Consider the following 19765-nt stretch of genomic DNA (forward strand, 5'->3'; position numbering starts at 1 on the left):
TATGTCCGAAAGACCAGGGGCGAGTTTACATAGACACCCGTGGAGTTACGGGACACCGCTAATTCGAAAAATATTTAGGTAGAAAATACCCGTTAAATTGTATAGGACACCACTGAATTTAATTGGAGTACTCCATATATTTTTCAAATTTATAGATATTCTTTTAAATTGTGTAGGACACTACTAAATTTAACTACTTAGAGCCCATATATCATTCGAATTTGTAATTCTTTTTAGGTAAACTACTACTAAAATAACATTCAAATATCATTACTGCTGGAAAAAAAAATCGGGACCCTATTAAGTTGTAATTCTAGAATCGCCACTGCCCACGACCCAACACTATCCGCTTCTACTGGACATATATAAGTTTTTCGAACAAAAAAATTTCAGAAAACCCAACATTACCATTTTCTACCTGCACAAAAACTCCCAGTTTTGACAAGTTCCCCAACCCGGCCAAGTTGTCATCTTTACATAGTACTGTACCATTTTTAGTATCCAAGACCTTATATCAAAGTACAGATCCAATTTGGATCCTCAAATGATTTGCATTTCAGAACCAATGTAAAAAGATTTCAACACTAGACTTGTGAATGGGTTGACTTGGGATACATTTTATCTATAACGAGTCAAATGGGTCAAATAACAAAATTAGGCCTAAAACGAAAAAATAGGTCAAGGGGGTTGAAAGTTGTCCATGATACTTCATAGCGCATATCATTATAACCACCTGAATCACTTAAACTAAAAGAATTCTATATTTTAATGTTGACATATTCCCAACACGCCCATATTGCTACCTCTGAAACTTAAAATCACTTTAGATTCCTCTTCGTAAGAATGACCAACCTCATCAAGTAAACTGACTTCTAGTTTGAAATCAGTTACTAGGCCAGCCACATGAGATATGGGCGCATGCATGATCATCATAACGAGCCCGAAAACGTAATCTCCCTCTCGTATAACTACATAAAAGAAAAGAAAACGCACTCTCCCTACGCAGGCATTATCCTGTTCAGGTTCTAAGGGACTTTCTCAGCCTGAAAATGCTGTCAGCAGATTCAGACACCCCCGGTGCAACATTATGTCAATATGATGAAATGAAGTAATTAACAGTTAACACAACAACATATTAAATTAAAGTACGAAGAACTTCATGATAAGAGTTGAACTGAAAACACAATTGCAAATCAAAGGAAACATTTGTTCGGCCTTTTATTCATCACAAACTGAAACTATGTACTTACCTACAGCTTAAAACCGAGTAGTTGGATCTCGTTTTATGCTAGGCCGATCATGCAGACACTCCACGACGATTCTTTATGATCACTTGCTTCCTGAAATAGATATCCAGCATATTTAACCAATTGTGAAAACTTTGGACAAATTGTGTGTGATGTCTAACGCAGCTTACCCGATTTACATTGTTTCCTGACCCACCCATTTTCCCCCTTTAATAAGGCTGGCAAAATCAACATGTCAAGCTTACGGGTCTAACAAAAACTGTATGCTTTTTTCTTATGAGTCAGAGCAGGCTTGATTGACTCAAAACTAGCGTTGCAGAACTCGGAATTACTTGGCGAGTATTCAGCAAGTACTCGGTTTCTGCAAGTCGGGGAGTACTCGGTCAAACTTGGTCAATACTCGGAAATCGATCAAAACTCAGCCAAAACTCGGGATTCTCGGAAAATCGGTCAAATATCAGTCAAAGTCAAACTTGGAAAACATCCGAGTACTACACGACTTTCCAAGTGCTCCCTAAAATGTCCCGACCAAACTAGTCCCCGAGTACTGATTTTTGCAACCTAAAAGTTAATTTTAAGTAATTACTGTGTCAAACTGAATTAAATTAATTTTTTATCTTTTATGTATTAAATTACATTTTGGGCAACTTTCGACCCATTCTACCCAATTGACCCATACCCTTTAAATGACATACATGAAACTTCCCAGTTTTGATTCTACCCCATTGACCCGACCTGAGTTAACCCATTAATAATTAAATAAACTGAAATTCTCCACCTCTAACATTGAACAAAACAGTGTTGCAGAACTCCGAATTACTCAGTTTTTGCAACTCGGCGTGTACTCGGTCAAAACTCGGCCAAAACTCGGGATGATTCGGAAATCGGTCAAAACTTGGTCAAAATGGGTCAAAGTCAAAATTGGTCAACATCCGAGTACTTCCCGAGTACTCATTAAAAAGTCCCGACCTAGTATTCCAGAGTAGCGAATTTTGTAACCTTTGAACAAATATCAGTATATGCTACTAACCTTTATATCTTCTTAGCGCTGATGTAAGATTCCGGCAAGTAAATCTCGCCACCGGACTCACCATGTTGTTCACCGCTAACCGTCTTCTTAGCCGCCTGAAACTCGGCACTCATAGCATCCATCCCTTGTTGAACCGCCTCTTCAGCACTACCATACCCATGTTCCTCAGCATACTTCCTCACATCTTCAGTTATCTTCATCGAACAAAACTTGGGCCCACACATCGAACAAAAATGGGCCACTTTCGCACCATCAGACGGTAACGTCTCATCATGAAACGAAGTAGCAGTCATTGGGTCCAACGACAAAGCAAACTGGTCCAACCACCTAAACTCAAACCGCGCTTTACTAAGTGCATCATCCCATTCTTGTGCATGTGGATGACCTTTTGCTAAATCGGCTGCGTGTGCGGCTATTTTGTATGATATGACGCCGGTTTTAACGTCGTCACGGTTTGGTAAGCCGAGGTGTTCTTTTGGTGTTACGTAACAGAGAAGGGCGGTTCCTAGGGCACCGATATTGGCTGCACCGATAGCTGAAGTGATGTGATCGTATCCTGGTGCGATATCGGTGGTTAATGGTCCGAGTGTGTAGAATGGTGCTTCGTTGCACCATTCGAGCTGTTTTTGCATGTTTTCGGGTATTTTGTGCATCGGGAGATGTCCTGGTCCTTCGTTCATGACCTACAACGATAATAATTATAAAACACAACATTGGATTTGTATTTTGTTGTAATATCATTCATGCTAAAAGTAATACAGAGTACTCAATAACAGATGCTATACATTGGAATTTCATTTGACATTTTAGATTTTAGCTTCAGAAATATGGCCCACTTGACCTATTTTTTTAATGTGGCCCATACCCGAAATTGATTTCATCCTACTGTTGTAAAAGTCGCTGGAGTCGGTTAATGCGTCATTTTGGGGACTAGTCCGTCCCGACTCGCTCAAAAACGCCTTAAAAGTCAGTCAACGCTAAAAACTTGGGTCAAAGTCGGTCAATGCTAAATAGTCAGGTCAAAGTCGGTCAACGCTAAAAAGTCAGGTCAAAGTCGGGTCGAGTCAGGTCTGAGTCAATAAAGTTTGGTCAAGTGTTTTAATATTTTTTTAAAATTAGATTATCATATCTTTGTTTGAAATTTTTATGTTAGTTTGAAGCTTTATGGCCTATGGGAATAGGACGGCACCCGCGGACGACGGGCACGGGTCCTTGGTACCCACAACCTGCCATCCAGGATTTTTTTTTTACCCGCGGCTACCCGTTTACCCGTCAAGGTAAACTTTTCTGCCCGTACCCGTAACCTACGAGTACCCGTGACCCGCGGGTTTACAAAATGTACACTTTTACTAATTTTTAGTAACGGATACCCATTACTCGCGGGTTTTACCAATTATAAAAATACATCAAAAAGTTAATTTATTTATATAATATATAATTAAGTATATGTATGCGTGTAAACGGGTATATCCGTGGGTAGCTCAAACGGGCATCACGGATTCACGGGTCGGGTTTTACCCGCGACGGGTAGGGGTGTTCATAATATCCGTATCCGAATCCGTAACCCGAATAACCCGAAAATCCGATCCGAAAATATCCGAAAAATCGGATATCCGGATTTTCGGATATCCGAAAATCGGATATCCGATTTTTCGGATTCGGATATCGGATTCGTTTTTCAAAATTTTCGGATATTCGGATATCCGAAATTAAAAGACACTTATTAATAAACTAGCCGTGACCCGCCAACGGGTAAAATTTTTTACCCGACCCGTGCCCGCGGGTACATTTTTCATAAATACCAGCCTGTCACGGGCACGAGTACCCACGGGTCACGGATTCTTTTCCGCCCATTGCCATTGCTATGTGGGATACACTGTTTTTTCTTAAATCTTTTGTATAAACTAAAAATATAAGATGTCTGGTGAGGAAATTAGAGGGACTGTAGTGTTAATAATAAAATCCACTTATTTCCTATTGGCATGAGACTTGTGGTTGAGAATGATACAACTTGTTCAAAGGGAGAATAGATAATGGCTGTGTGTGGTATTTTGGTGATAGTATTTAAAAACTGGTAATAATCACGGGATAAAGTTTGAAAGAAGGTGGGTAAAACAGAGAGGAAAATATAGTAGTGGGTTGAAATGACGACTTTAACCTTACATTTCTAGCAGGTGAGGTGATTTAACAGGATTTGTTAACAGATGTCAATCAGAAGGACCTAACATAACATGGTGCAAACCATAACTACTAAGTAATTGTCACATGTTCGGATGACAATGGATCGAATATTGATCATGTGCGCCTATATTCATATCTATATCTATTTAATTTGTAAAATACGTGTCCATATCCATATCCATTTGAATATAATTCATTCATCCATATCTGTATCCGTTGGATTAAACGGGTTAATAATATCCATTGGATGTTAAATTTTTCTAAAAATACTTTTATTATGAAATGAAATCATCAAAGTATCTTCAACAAATTATATAAGATATACTATTCACCTACTTGTATCTTCGGAATCCATATTTTCGATAACATTTTAAAAGTTTATAGTGTACATATGTAATAAAATGTAAATATATATGCATGTATTTGAGTAAATATGTATATATTTATATGTATATATATATATTTCTGATCGTAAATGGATATATCTATAGACGTTGTTTTGACGGATCTTAGGACGCTTGTAACTCGATCTAGTGGACGAAATCACTAGAACAAAGATTAACCGAATAATAGGTCATGTCAGGGTCGAATTAGTCAAACCTAAGGATTAAACTAGATTAGAACGACTCTTAAACGTTGGTATTCGATGGTTTTCGGTGTAGGGAACGACTAGAACGAAAACAATACGATTTAGGGTTAAGAGAATGAGTAACCCCTCAAAAGAGGTCACGTCCCGTATATATACTGCACTCCAGACATAGTCGGTCAACTGTGTTAGACAGTCGGTCGACTGTGTTAAACAGTCGGTCGACTGTGTGACTCAGTCGGTCGAGTGAGTGAACTCACTCGGTCGACTGTGTATGCAGTTTAACTATTGAATAAAATGTTAAAGCACACACATACACATAGCAATTCAATAGTCACAAAGGCTACGTTATTACATAACCAAATGTATTTAAAGATAAACGACTAAGAACTATGGATTACATGCACCAACAATATCCATGGATGATAAATTGTCATTCATGCATGATCCACTAATTTTCATATTATCTATATCCATATTCATATCCATTTATGACTTATCATCCATTTATATCATCCATGGATCGAACGTCATCCCTAGTCACACGTAATATGGATGACATAATCTGGACGACTGTTTCTCGATTGATACTTTCATTGAGAACTTAACTTCACGTAAAATTTCTATAATTGTGGGCAGGGTCGGTCCTGATAATTTGTATGCCAAGTGAGAAAGAATCGAACTATGCCCCCTAAACTTTTAAAGATTAACTTTGAATTACAAACTCAAAATAGATCACAAAAGACGATATCTGCACGTGTTTCTAACTGAAATAATAATTAAATAGACTTTAGATATCAACAGTGAATATAAGATCAAAATTCAAAGAGATCCCAAGTTTTTCTTAAAAACTTATTATAACTAAGGGGTGCATTAGTGGTTGTTTACCAAAAAAAAAAAATTAATCGTAAAAATACATAGACTTCTATAGTTAAATTGAACGGCGTTTTGTACAATTTAAATAAAAGTTTCTAAAAAGTTCAAATATTAGTATGTTTATTGAGTTACATTTTGTATCTTGTATGTATAAAATTTCACAAGCGTTTCATATTTATTCTCCTCATTAGACTTCTAAAATTAGTAAAAAATATATGGAGTAATGAATTTCATTTACTAATAAATAAATGATAACTAACTATAAAATAATAATAATTGTCGTTATAATAATAATAATAATAATAATAATAATAATAATAATAATAATAATAATAATAATAATAATAATATTGATAACTCTGTACTAGGAGTAATTAGAAAGTGAACACCTACCGTATTTGTTATAGTTATAAATTATAAATATAAATAGATACGTAGTAATAATAATGTACAGATTATATATATATATATATATATATATATATATATATATATATATATATATATATATATATATATATATATATATATATATATATATGCAGTGTTGTTTTAGATCTTGTTATAATAATTATAAAAATAAAAATAATAATCCATCGAGATACTTGTGGGGCTCGAGTAAGTTGTGATCCATGACAATAACATACTACGTATCATTTTAAGAAATACAAACAATTGGAAAGAAATTAGTGAGTCCACTCTTACAATTACCAACATCTCTCCATACTGAATCATCTTTCACTTCTCACCTATAACATCCATTAACCCTTACTCTTAGATCTAAAAAAAATAAATCAAAAATTTGATGCCCCTAATTTTGTGATGCCCATTACGGCCGCACTTGCCGCCCTACCCTAGGCCCGGCTCTGATTGTGGGTTAATCATCTGAATACCATATTGTAGGCTCATTTATCTTGCAAATTGCCTTTAAAAAGTTAAAAAAATATGAATGCTTTTGTCACATAAGTTTGGCATAGGATCATATAGGGTTAAATTTCGAACTCTATTTTTTGACTCCGTGTAAACTTCAATTTCTAGTTTTGTTAACCTGCTTGCTCAATAATTTATGATCCTATGATTAAATTGCAATACTATGAAATAGATTTTTGTAACACCCCGCCAAAATCACCATTGACGTGGATGTTAACTCTGGTTCTAGTGCTTGGTCTTGACCTCTAAGTAACAGCAAAGTTCTAGCAGAAGCAATAAGTACCAGAGAATAAACATGCTAAAGCGTCAACACAAAGGTTGGTGAGTTCATTGAACGTATAAAGTTTACAAAAATTTTCACAGTTTCAAACAGTTTGAAATAGTTTGAGACAGTAATACAAATATTAAGTTCCATAAATGGTTTGATAGTAAAACAGATCACAAGATCTCAACTTCATAAACAGTTTAGAAGTAATATGATTTCAAGATTTCAAGTACGAAAATAAGTTCGTAGTTCGTAACATATCAAGTTTGTAAACAGTTCCACGGTTTATAAGATTTCACAGTTATCACGGTTTCCATACAGTTTCAAAGTGTATACGTTTCCTGAGCACTCGGTAATAAGCTTAACACCACATGTAATGTCCTACATGATTTTTCCTTTACCCTATATTGGACTATACACTATGCCAAATGTATTTTGTGTCGAAGTAACTAGCACCACAGTTAAAGGTAGGGTGAGGTTGTCAAACCTAACAGATCTGCTCTAGCAATTCGCGCTTACAAGTCATTGTAATTAATACTACCGAGTTAAGGGTTTTTTAGCATAAAACTCACATATAACAAACTTCGAAATGCATAAAGTGTTATTTAATAATAAGGATGTTTATAAAACAAACTTTATAAATAAAGCATAATAAAACAGTACACAAGTTTTGGAAAACATAAAACATGTATATAAAAGTAAGCATGATTCTCAGCCCAAAAGTATTTGAAAAAGGGAACTACGAAACTCACAATTGATGCAATACGGTGCGAAGCTCGAAAAGTGCGGTTTAGATAGTTTACGGTGATCCGACTTGAAAACTAATGAATATTATGAGGTCAGAGGTCATACTATCTAATATAGTATTTAGGTTAAGTCTAAGATCAATTTCTTAAGAAATCTGTAACGACCCGACTTTTTCGACTTGTTTTTGTGCCTTGTGTTTTTGCGAAACTGCGTATTTATGCGTACTGTGCTACTTTATACTCTGGAATCTTTATACACATGACTTACTTTCATTTATGTGTTAAAATGTGCCTTTAAGTACGTAGGATACTTAACTTGATCACCGGAAGCCTTTATGACCGTTAGTGTCACTTGACGTTACGAACAAACTGCGTACTGCGTACACGTTTAACTTTTGTCGTAATCGGAATATTATGACTACGAGATCTTAATTATTATTTTATAATAATAATTACTTGGGTTTTTGGATGCTTAATTACGCGTAGTAATTTACTTATGCTTACTAGTTAGTCTTGTTGGACTTTCTACCTTGTTGGGCCTTAGCCCACCCTACACTAGTTAGTGGACTATTTAATTAGCCCAATTATTAACAGCTAGTGACCCATTATTATGTAAGATAAATGCCCATTTATTAGAGGGAACATACTAGCATTTATGTCAAGTATTATCCTTAATGTTGCATGAGATCCTAACATAAGCACCAACTTTAAACAACCATTAACCAAAAAGCAAAAGTTGGTCTCCCTTGTCCCCCTTGAAAATCACGGCCAAACCCCCCTCCCCTAACCTTATTCACCTATAAATACAAGCCTTATTCAATCCATTTTACACTTGCTCTCATTTATATTTCACACACACTTACTCTCTTATTTCCTCTCTAGTCTTTCTCACTCTAAAACTTGTAGGTTTTTGAATTTCTTCTCCTTCTTCTCTTATCATTTTCGTGTTCATCATCATCAATAAAGGATCAAGCTTTTTAGATTTGATCTTGATTACATCTTGTAGATTCAAACTTGGATTTGAATCCTTCAAGAACATGGAAGATTCGAGCTTTCTAGCTTTGAATCTTCACCTACTTTGTAGATCTATATCTTTTAACTTTAATCTTGTTATTTTGTTATAAAGATTCAAACTTGTGTTTGTAATCTTCATGTAACTTAAAGATCCAAGCTTTATGCTTCAAGATCTTCAAGAACACTAAAGTTTCAAGCTTTCTAGCTTTGTGACCTTATAACTTGTGTGAAAAGGATCCAAGCTCTCTAGCTTAGGGTTCCATCACTTTATTTAACTTATATTATGTTCATACTTGCTTGATTGAAGTAAAGTTTATAGCTTTAGTTGAAAATGTAACTTGTAATTGTGTTAAGACTAATGATATGATGTAACCTTGGTTCATCATCCATCTAAGACTCTTAAATGAGTTGTGTAACGACCCGGATTTTTCCGACTACTTGATTATACTATTTAGATGATTTAATAATTTCGACTTGATAAGCAATGAATTTTAATAAGTCTTGAACCTCCGGAAAGATTTTTACACAAGCTTTTAGTCACCCTTTTATTCTTACGATTCACGAACGTCATAACTTGTATTAATTTTATATATATATATATATGTGTGTGTGTGTGTATATATATATATATATATATATATATATATATATATATATATATATATATATATATATATATATATATATATATATATATATATATATATATATATATTTAACTTGAAAATATGATAATTAAATATCTCATTAAGTATATTAACAAAGTATTATATATATATATATATATATATTCATACTACTAATTTAAAGAGTTTTTGAACAATATATATGTTACTATTTAAACGACGTAATTAACTTATGTTAAAATGTATTTACATATAATGTATTACGAGTATAAATACATCCTTACAAGTATTAAATACACTTTATAATATACCAATACATATAAAGGATAGCTATACTCGTATTTTCGTTCAATTTTCTCAAGAATTCTACTCGCATTCATACGACATTTTTACCCGTATAATATACAGCTTCTAGAAGTATTTACTATTGGTATATACCAATAGAAATATGCAATTATTTGTTTAATATGTCATCCATGACCTAATCAATTTAATATGTCATCCATGACATAATATGTAACACCCCAGCTTAACATGACCACAATATTGTCCGCTTTGCCCGCAGGCGCCCGGCTTTTTCTTGGCGACCACACACGAGAAGCACTTTCCCAGGAGGTCACCCATCCCGGTAGTGCTATCGCCCGAGCATGCTTAACTGCAACGTACTCGCACATCTGCTCTGCCTGTGATCCCAAAGCACGTTGTGTCATTTAAGCGTGAGTATTACATTATAATCCCATGATCACTCATGTGTGTGGGCAATGTGGGATTTGCCTAGGGTGTTACATTCACCCCCCCTTAGGGACTCATCGTCCTCGATGAGGTTTGCCCCACCACCCCCAACGGCACATGAGTGGCTCTGATACCATTCTGTAACACTCCAGCTTAACATGACCACAATATTGTCCGCTTTGCCCGCAGGCGCACGGCTTTTTCTTGGCGACCACACACGAGAAGCACTTTCCCAGGAGGTCACCCATCCCGGTAGTGCTATCGCCCGAGCACGCTTAACTGCAACGTACTCGCACATCTGCTCTGCCTGTGATCCCAAAACGCGTTGTGTCATTTAAGCGTGAGTATTACATTATAATCTCATGATCACTCATGTGTGTGGGCAATGTGGGATTTGCCTAGGGTGTTACATAATACATTTTAACTTATCTTAGATATTTTCACTAAAAACTAAATTTTCAAGCCTATAAATAAGCACCATTTCTAACTCATTTTTACACATTCATTTTTCAAATTTTACTTCCAATTTTCACACACACTTACAAGAACTCTCTCAAGTTTTGTTCTACTACTTCTTTCCAGCAACTTTACATTCTAAACTTGAGGTAAACACTCTACTTCAACTCTTGTTCAATTAATATGTTTATAGCTATCTATATAAGAGTTTATAAACTATAACATAGTTTAGTTGATTCTAAACTTGTTTGAAGAACTAATCTAATCTTTCTAACTTAACTCTAATAACACTTATTTATATGTATTATGATGTTATATTAAGTTAATATAAGAACTTATAACTTGTACATATGAAGAACACCTTGAAACTTAACATCCATTCGGTAAAAAGCGGGTTGTTTTGGGTTGGGAATTAAAAACCTATCTTAGACTTTGAATTCGAGGCTAAGACTTTGGAAATATGTTAATATATGTAAATAAGACTTCCAGTATTTTTTTCATGATTTTAGACAAAGGGGAAGTATTTTATCAAAAATCATATATTGGGTGGGTGTCGGGATTCTTCCAAATCTGTCCACCGGCACAAAAAGTGGGTAAAACTCTGAATATTAATACATGGACTGAACTTTTCAAATTGTTAAAAAATTAACTTCCTAAGGAATCCATAGCAATTTGATTCACTTTAAACGGAGTTGTAATGAATATTTGGCGAGCAAAACAAAATCTGCTAAAATTAACGTTGTATGGACGAAATTTATATTGTAAAAACTATATTAACCATATCCTTGCTAACTTTTCCTATATCCTATATATATTTGGACATGTTATCATTAGTATAACAAAATATTATAATCTTAGTTAATTCTGAGATTGTATATATATATATATATATATATATATATATATATATATATATATATATATATATATATATATATATATATATATATATATATATAAAATAATCTTGGTACATTCCATGACAATAAGTATACAATACGTCTCTGGGTTGATGCAAAGACAATACGTATACAATACGTCATGAGGTAATTCTAAGATTATATATATACCGATTATTGGACTATTGGACATTTCGGACTATTTTGGACTACTAACAAAGGGCTACTAACATAAAAATGTTAAAAATTAATATATAAGTATTCTATGAACTTGTTTTATTTTATTCACATGTCGTATTATTATCTGAATCATTATTATTGTTATAGGTTCGTGAATCCAAGGACGACGGCCATATTTTTAATAAGCTAAAAACTTATTATTAATATACTTTTACTACCGTGAGTATATAGTCCCATTTTTAAACTCTAAAAATATTTTGGGATGAGAATACATGCATTTTATGTTTTACGCCATGGACACAAGTACTTAATATATATTCTACGTTGAGTTGTACCACCTTGCATATCTTCCCTAATAGCTTGGTAACTAATATTTACATGTTGTAAGAACATGTAAGCGCGAATCCTATTGATAGATCTATCGGGTTTGACAACCCCAACCGGGCTAGTCGCTCTAGTATCGTAAACGGTTGCATAGTACTTCGTTTTTACTACACTTGGTACAGTGTGGGGAGATTTCATAATAAAAGGAATATGCTACATTAATGGTTAAGTATGGTTACCGAAGCGCTCAACAACTTATAGAATACTTTTATACACTTGCGAGTGTACATATATTTTAAACTATGAAATCTTGTGGTCTATATTTATATCGATGCTAAACCTATATATCTCACCAACCTTTGTGTTGACTGTTTAAGCATGTTTATTCTCAGGTCCTTAAGAAAGTCTTCCGCTGTTGCATTATCTGAGCAAGCTGTGCATGGAGTCTCATGCTTTTGTTAAATGAAATATTGCATTCAATAAAACCTTTGTCATGTATTATATTCGACTGTTATGACACGTGTGTAGTATTTGGAAACCAATGTATCATGGGGATTATTTCTTAAATAATTGTCCACCTGTTTAAAATATGCATTATGTATAATAATGGTGTGCTTGTCATGAAACGAATGCAATTTTTTTAAAATGTATCATATAGAGGTCAAATACCTCGCTATGGGACCAATGAATAACGTACTGCGTTTATAGTAATATGGACTGGTCGTTTCAAGTTGTGTTCTTACTTGGTCTTAACATATTGTGTGTTTATGGTAGAATCTTGGTCAAGGTGATGCTAACCCATCAATGAGTTGTACACTTGAAGCTACAAGCCTCAAGGATGAGAACCGTGATGAGCATCAAGCACTAAGAACCTCACCGGAGCACCTTTCTTACTGTTTTCGGGATCTTATCAGACCACCTGGGCTACTGGAAAGTTGATTTTCAGTTAGTTCGGTTCGAGTAGATGATTTTCCGTTTAGGCCTCGTCTTAATCCTAGTTACGGTTTAGGATTTATGGCCTTCCGAAAGTCACTACACCCTATTAACGTTGTGCTGAAATTTCTGACCTACTCGCACTTAAACTGTCACCACGGTCAAACGAAGATGAGTTTGGTTCTGGAAATTGGTCAGCAACTAGAGGACTCCCATAAGGAGCCATGTCTACTGATTACGCGTCTTTTCGATTTACGTAGAGGCCGTAGCAGCTGATCAAAATCAGCCTATTGTTTCGACCTCTATACTTGTTAACCTTACTTAACTTTTACAATGATGAATGATGATGATGATGACACTTAAACTTATTTTATGCACTATTAGAACTTATGAGGATAACATACTGACCTAGTAACATTTGACTTAGGTTGACGACCTTTCGGACCGACTTACTACTTGCATACTTTCATTATCGACTTTACCGCTCTTATCACTGTGAGTTATAGCATCCCTTTTTACTTTAACTATTTTGAGACTGAGAATACATGCGCTTTTTACATTTTACATACTAGGCACGAGTACTTAAATTTTATATATGTGTGGGTTATACAACGGCATAAACTTTCCCCTTAGCTCGGTAACGTTTAGTCATTGGTTTTTGAACCGGTGAACGCGAATCTTAGATATGGATCCATAGGGTTTGACATCCCCACTCGGGCTAGTCGCGCTAGCATTTAACGGGTGTTTAATACTTCGTAAACATACGCACTCGCCAAGTGTACTTTTGGGGGGTCATAAATGTTAAGTTAGTTACCAAGTGCCCACGGTTAAACATATACTTTTCATACTGTTTTGGAACACTGAAATCTCGTGGCCTACCTTACATTACTGTTACAACTTAAACTATAACTCACCAACATTATTGTTGACATTTTTAAGCATGTTTTCTCAGGTGTTTAGAGGTTTGTTGCTTCCGCTGTTTAGACTTGTTGTCTTGGTGTTTAGACTTGCTGTTAAGGACCTGCTGTGCTAGAATTTCGCTGCATTACTTAGAGATGTCTCAATCATGGAACTTTTATCTTGCATTCGTAACTTATGTTATTTTCAAATAATGACTTTGTAACGACCTTTGTGTCACGTTATCCTTTGTATACACTATCTTTTATGAATGCAAAACTGGTTTTCAAATAGCATGTAGTATTCGACCGTGTAAAGATCCTGTTGTTGACGAATCGTACACGATGGTTTTGTACTAGGCGTCACATTTGGTATCAGAGCATTGGTTGTAGGGAATTAGGTTTCATTAGTGAGTCTAGACGACCAAGTAGGATTCACTAATAGGACTAATCTACAACTTGCTAGTTTACTTGTTTCTGCGGAACTTACTGCATGCTGCTGCTTACTTTTACTGCTATATGACGTATACTGCTACTTGATTTTCACTACTGCATGCTACTATCTGCTTTCGATTGCATGATACTTCTGTACGATTTGCTAATATTGCCATGTTATTTACTGCTATAGATGTTCTAGACTGTCGTAGTTATTTTGCCTAATACGTGCTTGCCTTATGACTTACTGACATGGAAAAAGTTATTTTTTCCTGTTCAGATATCGGATGTCCCGCCCGTTATCATTTTGGAGAGCGACTCAGACTCACCCTCCACCTCGCCTGCCATTGTTGCCGATTCACAGATCCCTTCGTCGACGAACTCCAGTGACTCTGGCGCTTCATCCTCTGGAGCCAGTGGCCATGCACCCGACCCAGTGATCACCTCAGACGGACACGAGGATCCATCGGAGATTCTAGCTCCACTCATCCCAGGACCTTCGGAGCCACAGCACCATTCCGGTGGTGTTGTGATTCTCGGGGAATACGGGGACATTCCGTTCCGTAATGAGCATAACCATTGGGCTAGACGCCTTCCTGATGGGCGTGTCGTGCCGATCCCACCTTTCAGATATCGAATTATGACTACCGGCCAAGCAGAGCCACCTCCAGCTGTTTTCGATGACTCATCATCCGACGACTCATCCTCTGATGACTCCAGTGACGAGGATTCCGACGAGGACCCTGAGGAGGCGCCCGTGCAACCACCCTCTACCCCTCCGAAGAAGCGGTATCGTTTCGATGGTACCGTTATTCCAGGGGTTAACGGAGGTAGGTCTTCCGTTAACGCACATGGACTGAGGACTAGGGTCACCGCCCGCAAGCGGGTTGTGCCGTATCCTTCCGATCCATTCATACGTAAGGCTTACCGTTACGCACCATCTACTTCTAGCGCTGGAACGTCTGCACCACCTATACCGACTGCACCGCCTGCCCCACCATCTCCCTCCGTCGAGGAACTGACGAGGGAGGTGGAGATCCTCCGTGCTCGGGTAACTGAGCTCGAGGACCAGATGTCCCACGTAATGGACATCCTTTACCCACCGTCACCATAGGGCATTGTAATAGATTTCATTATGTAATCTCGTTTGTAGTTTCATGTTTTACTCATGTATTGTGCAAACCTATGCGGATGTATGCAACTTTATTATTAATGAATGGAACTTAGTGTTGTTTACTTTTTGCACGGTGTTCTAATTACGTTACTGTATGATGATTATGTGGTATCTGTATCTAGTTGCACTACTTAGTTAACATGTGTTGCGTTGATTCCATGTTGATTGCCATATACAATATTATTATTTATTAAATGCTGGATTTTGACTTAAGTCAAAAATTTTGTTTAGTAGAGCAATGGCAAACGGAAGAGCAGCGCCCACAGTAGCACAAATTGAGGAAATGATTGCTGAAAGAGTAGCCGCAGCTATTGCGAAAATCAACCCACGAGCTCCACCAGTTAACCAGCCCATCAGTAACGAGTGTACTTATAAGGAGTTTCAAAGCTGCAAGCCCCACAACTTTAATGGTACTGAGGGGCCAGTTGGATTGACTAGGTGGTTTGAGAAACTAGAAGCTGTGTTCCGTGTAAGCAACTGCTCAGAGGCGAACAAAACCAAGTATGCCTCCTGTACGCTGTCGGACGGCGCCCTAACCCGGTGGAACACACTTGCTCAGGCCAAAGGTATTGACGAGGCTTATGTTACTCCTTGGGAAGAATTTAAGGGAGCCATGATCGAAGAGTACTGCCCCAGAACAGAGATACAGAAAATGGAGGCTGAGTTCTGGGAGTTGAAGGTTGTGAGAAACGATCTTTATGGTTACAACCGTAGGTATCTGGAATTAGCGCTGATGTGTCCCACGATGGTTACCCCGGAGTTTAAGAGAATGGAACGATACTTGTGGGGACTTCCCAAGTCCATTCAGGGAAATGTCACCTCTTCTAAGCCACTCAACGTCCCGGAAGCTATGCGCATGGCGCACACCCTGATGAACCAGATCACCCGCAAGGAATCTGAGAAAGCGAAATCAGAATCGGGGACTAGTCATGAGAAGCATAAGTGGGATGGAAACAAGGGAAAGGTCTTTGATCAAAACCCAGCTAAGAGGCATGAGGGTTTCAAGGGAAACAACGACTGGAGGAACCCCAACCCGACCCCTAGCTCGAACCCCAACTACAAGGGTAGTCTACCACAGTGCAAGAGGTGCTACAAGCACCATACCGGGTACTGTAATGTGGTCTGTGAAAAGTGCAAAAGGACCGGGCATATTGGTAAGGACTGCAATATTCCCACCCCAACGGTGAAGACAAACCCTACTGGACCAAGGCAGTGCTATTAGTGCGAACAACAGGGCCACTTCACGAATGAATGTCCCAACAAGAGAAAGGACGGCGGGCCAGTGCGTGGAAGAGATTTCAATATAAACGCAAGGGATGCCCGTGAGAACCCCGACTTGGTTACAGGTATATTCACATTTCACTATCAACAATCTATTAGCTTCTGTCTGATAATGCTAAAAACGAACATATATTTCATAGCATTATTCCTCAAGAAAGACAAGCTTTTAGTTGCAATTGTTCTATTTACAAGTGATATTCGTTTAAATAATAAAAGGTGAAGACAAAAGACAGATTCGACGAATTGAAGACGCAAACGACCAAAAAGCTCAAAAGTACAAAAGACAATCAAAAAGGTTCCAATTATTGATAAGAAACGTCTCGAAATCACAAGAGTACAAGATTCAAAACGCAAAGTACAAGATATTAAATTATACGCAAGGACGTTCGAAAATCCGGAACCGGGACCAGAGTCAACTCTTAACGCTCGACGCAACGGACTAAAAATTACAAGTTAACTATGTATATAAATATAATATAATATATAATTAATTATATTAATTATATATATATTATATATATATATATATTAAAAACCGTCGGCAGCAGGAAACTCCAAGGGTGTGAGCTGTAAATACCTCTCCGCGACTCGCGGAGTTTGAAGGGCATTTTGCCGCGAGTCGCGGAGACCCAATTTTCAACTCTGGCTATAAAGCCAACCGAATTCTGATCAAATTTCATATCTTATTTCTCTATCTCTCTCAATATATACGATATATATATATATATTTATATTTTAATTTTAATTTTAATTATAATTCTAATAATAAGGGTATGTTAGCGAATGTTGTAAGGGTGTAAGTCGAAATTCTGTCCGTGTAACGCTACGCTATTTTTAATCATTGTAAGTTATGTTCAACCTTTTTACATTAATGTCTCGTAGCTAAGTTATTATTATGCTTATTTAAAACGAAGTAATCATGATGTTGGGCTAATTACTAAAATTGGGTAATTGGGCTTTGTACCATAATTGGGGTTTGGATAAAAGAACGACACTTGTGGAAACTAGACTATGGGCTAATAATGGGCTTTATATTTGTTTAACTAAATGAAAGTTTGTTAATGTTAATATAAAGATTTACAATTGGGCGTCCCTATAAATTACCATATACACTCGATCGGACACGATGGGCGGGGTATTTATATGTACGAATAATCGTTCATTTAACCGGACACGGGAATGGATTAATAGCCACTAGAATAATTAAAACATGGGTGAAATTACATTCAAGGGTAATTGGTGTAATTGTTAACAAAGTAGTAAAACCTTGGTTTACACGCAGTCGATAACCTGGTGTATTCAGTAAACAAAGTATTAAAACCTTGTTACAATTCGAATCCCCAATTAGTTGGAATATTTAACTTCGGGTATAATAATAATTTGACAAGGACACTTGCAATTTATATTTATGACTGATGGACTGTTATGGACAAAAACCAGACGGACATATTGAATAATCCAGGACAAAGGACAATTAACCCATGGGCATAAAACTAAAATCAACACGTCAAACATCATGATTACGGAAGTTTAAATAAGCATAATTCTTTTATTTCATATTTAATTTCCTTTATTTTATATTTAATTGCACTTCTAATTATCGCACTTTTATTTATTTTATTTAATCGCACTTTTAATTATCGTACTTTTTAATTATCGCAATTTTATTTTATCGCACTTTTATTATTCGCAATTTCATTATCGTTATTTACTTTACGCTTTAATTTAAGTCTTGTATTTATTTTATATTTTACATTAGGTTTTAACTGCGACTAAAGTCTTAAAATCGACAAACCGGTCATTAAACGGTAAAAACCCCCCTTTATAATAATAATATTACTTATATATATATTTGTATTTTTATAAAAGTAAACTAATATAGCGTTGAGCTTTGTTTAAAGATTTCCCTGTGGAACGAACCGGACTTACTAAAAACTACACTACTGTACGATTAGGTACACTGCCTATAAGTGTTGTAGCAAGGTTTAAGTATATCCATTCTATAAATAAATAAATATCTTGTTTAAAATTGTATCGTATTTAATAGTATTTTCCTAGTAAAATAATAACTATTTTATATACACCTCGTTCGACATCAAGTATATTTTTGGCGCCGCTGCCGGGGAAACAACTCTTAAACGCCGGAAGCGCAACGCTAATATAAAAAAAAAAAAAAAAGATTTTTAGTTACTTTTATTAAAAGTCGTTTTTGTAAAAATACGTTTTAAATATTCAAAAATATAAAAAGAAAAACAAAAATATTAGTATTTTTAAGATTTTGTTAAATATTTAAGTTTTATAAAGTTTCTTTATTTCTATTTTAGTTTATAAAAATATAAGTTTTATTTTAAAATCTTTTAATTATTTAAAAAAACAGAAAACAGAAAATAAAAAAAATAAAAAAAAAAATAAAAAGAAAAACGCGTAAAAAGATAAATCTGTCAGCTCAAATTCTGATCCCCGCGACTCGCGGGGTTTTCTTCTTTAATTGCCGCGACTCGCGGAGGGTTTCTGACAGGCGACAAGGAAGCCCTAATCGAGCATTAATTACGGGATATTATTAATAATTAATATTATTATTATTATTTTTAGTTTTAGTTTTATTTTTACTTTTTATTTATTTATGTATTTAGTATTAATTAAGTTTTTATAAAATTGTAAAATTTGTAGTTTTATTAAATAATAATATAAAAATAATATTTTTATAAAAATTGTACTTTTTACAACTTTTTGTATATTTTTATATTTTGTCCCTTTTTAATCGTTGTAGCGTAATATTTGTATTTTTTTAGCTCATATTTAATTTTAAACTTAAATTTTTGCTATAGTTATTTTTACTCCTAGATTTTTAGGCTTTGCCGTAGAATTCCTTAAGTGCTTTTTCTTTAGACTAAGATTTAGGTGCTTTAGAATTTTGCGACGCCTTTTTAAGTTTTAGTTTCTTTTTAAGTTAT

General features: G+C 35.5%; 1 protein-coding gene across 2 annotated transcripts; it reads right to left on the reverse strand.

Annotated features, from left to right (window-relative positions):
• Positions 1–249: 249 nt before the first annotated feature.
• On the reverse strand, positions 250–2964 carry LOC139840197 (phosphomethylpyrimidine synthase, chloroplastic-like). 2 transcript variants are annotated; one of them, XR_011757272.1, is made up of 3 exons: positions 2278–2964; positions 1251–1340; positions 250–1052 (listed from the first exon to the last, which is right to left on the reverse strand). XR_011757272.1 is itself a non-coding variant. In XM_071830424.1 (2 exons), exon 1 carries the CDS (start codon positions 2955–2957, stop codon positions 2280–2282), a length of 678 nt encoding a protein of 225 aa, XP_071686525.1. In that variant the 5' UTR covers positions 2958–2964; the 3' UTR covers positions 1164–1340; positions 2278–2279. The 2 variants fall into 2 exon arrangements, 1 of the variants encoding a protein (XP_071686525.1); XM_071830424.1 differs by lacking the exon at positions 250–1052 and having other exon boundaries at positions 1164–1340.
• Positions 2965–19765: the final 16801 nt, after the last annotated feature.

The sequence above is a fragment of the Rutidosis leptorrhynchoides genome, chromosome 4 (assembly GCF_046630445.1).
Source record: "Rutidosis leptorrhynchoides isolate AG116_Rl617_1_P2 chromosome 4, CSIRO_AGI_Rlap_v1, whole genome shotgun sequence".
Classification (NCBI taxonomy): Eukaryota; Viridiplantae; Streptophyta; class Magnoliopsida; order Asterales; family Asteraceae; genus Rutidosis; species Rutidosis leptorrhynchoides.

Excerpts from the sequence above, each read along its gene's own strand:
- LOC139840197 (XM_071830424.1), bottom strand. The coding sequence starts at position 2,957 with ATGAACGAAGGACCAGGACATCTCCCGATGCACAAAATACCCGAAAAC.